This window comes from Rhodnius prolixus, unplaced genomic scaffold (assembly GCF_049639745.1).
Source record: "Rhodnius prolixus isolate KJV_2025 unplaced genomic scaffold, Rpr scaffold_4, whole genome shotgun sequence".
Taxonomy (NCBI): Eukaryota; Metazoa; Arthropoda; class Insecta; order Hemiptera; family Reduviidae; genus Rhodnius; species Rhodnius prolixus.
Genome location: NW_027411614.1, coordinates 29,662,709 through 29,669,687, shown reverse-complemented (window position 1 = coordinate 29,669,687; position 6,979 = coordinate 29,662,709). Strand labels below are relative to the sequence as shown.

Here is a 6,979-nt window from a genome sequence, read left to right as displayed (position 1 = left end):
GAAAGTTTTTACAATCCTTGCTCAGAAAACTTTTAGGTGAATTAGGAGGGTTTCACCCAACTTTTCTTTTACGCGCCTCCTGTAAGCATTCGTTTAGGTGCCCTGACGCTGTCTTAGCATTCCACATCAATTAACGACCCAACAATCCGAATACCGAATTGAGTTTCTCTCTCTTTAGCGTATTGCCCAAACCTGGTCTCGTCTAATTTCCACCTTTTGCTCCAGCCCCATTTCTGCCTCATACCTGTAAGTAGGAGGGCTTTGCGGTTTTTCGGGTTCCATGATTAGGTTCAAGAGTATCTGAACAACTGGCTTATAGATAGTTCAGGTTATAGAGGCCTTTATTTCGGTGAGTGAAAACGCTCAATGATAACTTTTTTTTTTCAACACCTTGGCCGTTGGCAACTAGGTCTTCGGCTTCTGGCAGCCCAATAAAGTTTTGCCATTTTGGCATAAGTATCTAAGTCTTCTATGACGACATCCGTCAAAGCGTGGGACATTGAAGCAATGATCATCCATCTCACTTTGGTGACACAGCGGGTGCTCACTACCCCAATCCTGTTGAGGTGCCGACAGAGGCCCTGTTATCATGCGGAAGCTTGCCACAGCCTCTCGTCTAGTAGCCGTGGACGTAATCGTCTGCCATTGCTTACCCTCGGCCTGATACTATCTTGTCTTCTTCACCACTTTTTGGTACCACTTCAGGCCACAGTGGCTGGGGACCCATTGGAGGACGACGCGGGTTCACTTTTCAATCAGATTACTGATGACCTTTTGGGCTATCCTTACCTTTGCATGCTCGGAGCATAAATCAATGATAATGGCAACTAGATCATACGTTGTAATAAATAATTTTAATGAGGCGCGAATGATTAAATAAAAAAGTAAAACAAAACTACCTATGTTTAATTGTTATAATTAAGGAACGGATTTTTATGTATTTAAAAATTCCAAATATTTAATTAAAATATGCATTTATTTTCGTCAATTATGTGGAAAATATGTGATTTTCTTAAAATATTTTCTGGAATATTTAAGTAAAATGGACATTTTTTTTTATGAAAATGGATTTTTTGGGGGGGGGGGTCAAGTTATAATGATTTATACAACAAAGAACATTTTTACTATTTATAAAAAGATGTGTTAAATTTTCAATTTTGAAAACTGCACTCTTCGAAATTGTTTGCAACCACATGAAATTTCAAATGTTGGAACATAAAGTGACGACGATCTGGGCGTAAGATGGACTTGTAACGACTAAAAGATCGTTCAACATCTACAGATGTTATAGGTGCCTTGCTGAAAGAAGTTATCTCGTTGGTTGTAATGGGTACACGATGTTCTGAGGTGACTTCTGTTCCACTGATAATATCAGAAATCTGGCAGATGGTCTCCCACCCTTTGTTCTTGCTCAGTACTTCTACCAGTTTTGATCTGATCAGATCTCCCTTACTCCCAGGTATTCCTTCCACCTGGGAGTAAGTTCCTTTTTAACGTTGGACACGTTTTCTGTCAGTCGAACATTTTGGGACTCAAGTTGAGTAATGGCTTGTGCAAGAAATACGCAATTGTCAGAAATGAATGCAAGGTCGTTCCTTAAATTAGGTTTCTCGAATAAAGACTTGGCTGTATTTATCGCTACTGCTTCGTCTTCGAGATGTGAAAGGACATTCTTGATTTTATTGTAGTTTTCATAGTAATACTGAGCTGCTTCCAGCCAAGTACCCCATCTTGTCAATATTGGTTCTGGTGGAAGGCACAAGTCTGGATAGAGATCTTTTAGCATTTTAATGCGACTTGGTGCTTTTAAGAACACTTTTTTAACCGAGGAGATTAAGGAATCTACGTCACTGAACAAAGATCGGACAGTTTCTGCTACTCGATGCGAGGCATGAGCAATACACGTCACATGAATTATCTTAGGATAAAATACCTGAATAGATTGCCCAGCCTTGATCATGTTGGGGCAGCATCAGAGAGAAACAAAAGAACTTTTTCGTTCAAAACTCCACTGGGCCATAGGATATGCATTGAGGCATCGAAGAATCGTGAAATGGTGGAATGATTGCATTTTTCGAGAACCTCACAGTTCAAAAGGAATGGCTTTGAATCCACATCAGCATCACTGTCAAGTTTTCCAATAACTGCATTGGCAATATACCTGCCCTCAACGTCAGTGGTTTCATCAATTGACACCAAAATCGGTCCATCTTTAATGTGTTCTCGAATTTTGGTTAGTGTATCTTTATAGATATCTTCCAGGTAGTTTTTCCGCAGAGTGCTCTCGTCAGGCATTTTTTTCCCAATATAGGTCTCTAAGAATCCTTTGAAATGAGGATTTTTAAGTTTGTGGAAAGGGATATCTGCTCTAACCAAAGCCCGACACAGATCTGTACTCAGAGTAGACTTACTTGATGATGGAGATGTAAGGAAGGCTTGATAGGACGTCCTCTCTTTCTTTCTGTTTTTATTCTCTATGTGCGATCCGGTGGCAATATGTTGGGTGACTTGGGAACGTTGAGAGCAAGAAACGCGCTTGTCACAAGCTGTGCAGTACAAAATGTCTCCATCACTTCGAAAAAGTTCTGCTGGAAACTCGCGAAGATATTTAGCAACCAGTTGTTTGTTTGAGGCCGATGTTCGTGGCATTTCACCCAAAAAAGAATACACTAAGTGACCGAACGAAATGAATTGGTCACTTCAACGAACGAGCTGAAAGAACAGACAACGTCAGACAACTTCAAAGAACTAACAAGTGCCCATCACTGTTTAGCAGCATTCTGTGTAAATTACAATAACCATTGTACCCACTGTGATTCACAGCCCTACAGTCTGTGGTTCACAGTTCCTGTCAACCACCTCCCAATCATGAAAATATGCCCAAAATGAAAAATGTGAAAAAATATGTACATATTTTGATTAAATATGTAGAAATATTTATTTATTTTAATCAAATATGTATAAATATGCGATAACATCCAAATATGTGGAAATATGTGAAATAAAAGTAGACTCAAACGGCTTAAAAAGTGTCAGTATGAATACTTCTAGTTGAAAAACGTCTGTAAATTGCCTAGAAAAAAATATGTAAATACATACGAATCCGTTCCCTAGTTATAATACTTCCTTCTACCCTTAACAAGATAAATTATTGCGGAAATATCAATTTTTGTCTAGAATTTACAAAAATTCGTAGGGTGCCTTTCGATTTTGAGGTTGCCATACAGTATGCGTTTTTTTCCCTTGTCACGAAAATCACTTTTATTACTCAGAGGAATTCAAAATATATAGCAAAACATACCAAGAGAATTGTAGGCTGTAGTTTCTAATAACTTTGGTATAATGAACTGGTGAAATACAGTTGACCTAATTTAAATTTACATCTTTAATTTAGATATTTTGAAAGAAAGATATTTAATTTTGAAATGAATGTTCATGCTTGGAATGCGAGATATTAAGAATGCCTTACTTGTCACTTTATGATTATTACGTCAAAAATATATAGTACGCAGAATGTTGTATGTGATTACATATAACTAAGGATATTGTGAAAATGTGTAAGCGTTATTATTGTTTTAGAGAGGGACAGAGTAGGGAAAATTAACTACTGTTGGGAGAAATGCTATATAAGGAATGTAATCGGCCGTTATTTTTATCTTTAATTCATTCAAAATGTTACAGTTTAGGAAGTGCGCGTTAGTAACTTGGTGTTTAGTTGTTTTTATTTGCGTAGCCGGCGTTCATTGTGAAGAAGATGAAAAGAAACATGAAAAACGTGGCCTACATAATTACATTGGACTAAGTGGCATCGGTGGTGGTTTTGAAGGTGGTTTCAGTCAGGAATTCCATCATGAACATCATCCAAATATTCATCATGAACACGATGAACATCATACACATCACGTTAAAACTATTACTATAACTAAAAAAGTACCTGTACCATATCCAGTAGAAATTGAGAAGAAAGTACCATATAAAGTTGAAGTACCAGTTGACAAACCATATCCAGTTTATGTGCCAAAACCTTATGAAGTTTATGTTGAAAAGAAAGTACCATACGAGGTAAAAGTACCAATTCCACAGCCATATCATGTATACAAGAAAGTACCTTTTCCAGTAAAAGTACCAGTGGATAAACCATATCCTGTACATGTTGAAAAACCGTATCCAGTATATGTTGAAAAGAAAATACCTTATCCAGTTGAAAAACATGTACCTTATCCAGTAAAAGTTCCAATCGTAAAACCATATCCAGTACATGTTCCAATAGAAAAACCAGTACCGTATCCAGTAGAAAAGCCTGTACCGTATCCAGTTAAAGTACCTGTGGAAAAGCCGGTGCCAGTGCATGTGGTAAAACCAGTACCATATCCAGTAGAAAAGCCAGTACCTTACCCAGTAGAAAAGGTTGTACCGTATCCAGTTCATGTTCCAGTAAAAGTCCCAGTCAAAGTTCCGTATCCAGTACACGTGGAAAGCCATCATGGAAGTGATTTGGGAAGTATATGGCATCACTATTAATTTATATGTTATATATTTTTAATTTAGCTAATTTACTTCCTTTTTTTACTGCGGTACTATCTGGTTTTATTGTTGAAGCAATATCAGAGCATGTACAATTTTTTGTATATATTTTTTGAAATAAATAATTTTTTATGAACTTATTACTTTTTATCTACACTATCTGATAAATAGAAAAAGACAATAAAATATTCCTTACATAAAATTGAGACGATTATGTTAACATTAAATGCAAAATATAAGGAAATGACAATTCTACAAGCTTAAGGCTTTTCAAATAATGTTTTGTTAAAATTTTTAATTAGCTATTATGTTCATGTTGGTAGACTAATTCATTTAAGTGAGGTTTTATTAAACAAACTGTAAAAGTCTTCACAAAATCTAAGGACAAACAATTAACTTTGTGCAAGAATTACAGTTTTCTTGTATTAGCTTAAACGTACGATTTTAAATAAGGCGCTATTTTTACTCCTGAGCAATATAAATTGAAATTGAGAAGAAATCTCCAATTTTTTTTTTGCAGAGCGAGTTAATTACTTAAGTAAGTACGAAGAATGGTTTGCTAGGTGGAGAATACTTGAGCAGGGCTAACGAAGTTTATGGCCTGAATCCGTTAATAACCTTAGAAACTTATCCTAGAATAACTTGATAATGGCAATGTTTGATTTGCATGTCAAGCTCCAGGCTGCAACCTGCTTTCAGTAGCATAGAATGTTCCACTAACTTGTAGAGCAAATGCTTATTAGTCTTCTGCAGTTTAATTATGACTGCCTTAATTTTTTGTGTACGTAGTTATGTTATGATGTTTGCAGTTTCCATACTTGCTGAATGATCATAAGATGTATATACGTGGCAATGATGAGATTTAGACTGTTTTATTTGGAAGAGCGAGCAGATATTATTATTTTTTTAATCAAGCAAGATCGGAGTTTAAGTTAAGAAATGGAAATAATAATAATTGTTAGGGAAGGGATTAGCAATGAGGTTAGCATACTGGACTCCCACGCGGAGGTCCCGGGTTCGAATCCAGCAGCTGACCCTTAGATTTTCTCTTCCTAGGAGCTTCTTACAGCTCACTGTCCGGTGATGGACAGTGTTGTCTGTAACGAGAGAACACTGTCCGGAGGCCGGCAGTGCACTGGAAAAAGCTCCGGGCGCTAATAACCTCAGCTGTTGATGCGCCAAAATAAAAAAAATAAAATAAAAAAAAAAATTGTTTATTTGCACTTGAAATTTTACATTTATTTGGCTAAGGAGTAGCATAAATTACAAATAATATACAAATACAATAAATCAATTCAAATGAAAACAATTGTATCTACATTGTTCGTGAAGTTTTGGTATAATACTTTCATGATGTGTCTCCTATAGGCTGCAATAAAATGTTCAGCAGTTTCTTAAAAAAAACAACAAAAATCCCATTTTTCCATAGGTCAGTGGGGGTCTTTTCCTAACACTTAGAGAACTGATCTCAAAATGAAATAAGGCAAGAAGAGGTCTTAAACAGTGTTTTGAATTGGTTTAATTTCTGCTCTGATTCCGTTTGTTGGATTGCTCGAACTTTGTTCGACACTGGTGCCTCCATGTTTTGAGAAAATATTTTTTCTGCATTTAAGTTAAAAAAATAAAATCTCTGATGCTGGATGAAAGTTCGAAACCTGACAGGGATTCATTTTTTTAAATCATTTTCATTTTTAGTCAATTCTAAATAATTATTGTTTAACCACAAATGCATAGCCCCTATTTTTGCCAAGCATCTCTTTAGAAAGTTGCACCAATTGTTGGAGAGCAATTATTGAAATTAGATTATCTATTGTAACACAATTTGGGGATTCGGTTATTGTCTGCACTACTTAAAATGGACAATAACCTAACAGGGATTCAATATACATGCTTTCTCCCTTAGATAAAATCAAAGATATTATCCTGCACAGCTGCCCTTACAACATTAAAACAAAAAAATCCCGTTCCCATGAATTTTTCAGATGAATGTACCGGTATTCCGGGATATTTAAAAGCTTTTTTGCAATATACAATCTTTATTGAGAAGATAATTTTGATTCTTTAAACAATGAATTCAATTTCTTTTGCTCACAATATTTTCTAAATATAGTTTTGCTTGAACATCTTCCTATGAATAAGTCTGAATTACAATTCATATGCGAATATGTGCACGAATCTAGTCTCTATTTTTGTAAAAATTTCAACCATGAGCTCTGATTATACAAATATTCAAAAGAAAAAGATTAAAACTTTGCAGACTCTTTTTCACTCAGTAAAACTGCTGTGATTTGTGCCAATTTTAGAGAATATTTTTATTAAAGTAACCAACCTATTCTTGTTAATTACGTAAATGAAATATTTAAATAATAACTGTTTTATTTGGAAGGTTTTAGTTTATAGCTTAAAATACTATGTAACTGTTGAACTGGGGCTCCTTTATAAGTTAAAACAATAA

The 6,979-nt window shown here is 35.4% G+C and overlaps 1 protein-coding gene across 1 annotated transcript; it reads left to right on the top strand.

The window, feature by feature from the left end:
* Positions 1 to 3,259: 3,259 nt before the first annotated feature.
* On the top strand, positions 3,260 to 4,639 carry LOC141456333 (uncharacterized). The gene has a single exon (XM_074132242.1). It carries the CDS (start codon positions 3,673 to 3,675, stop codon positions 4,519 to 4,521), a length of 849 nt encoding a protein of 282 aa, XP_073988343.1. The 5' UTR covers positions 3,260 to 3,672; the 3' UTR covers positions 4,522 to 4,639.
* Positions 4,640 to 6,979: the final 2,340 nt, after the last annotated feature.

Excerpts from the sequence above, each read along its gene's own strand:
- LOC141456333 (XM_074132242.1), top strand. The coding sequence starts at position 3,673 with ATGTTACAGTTTAGGAAGTGCGCGTTAGTAACTTGGTGTTTAGTTGTT.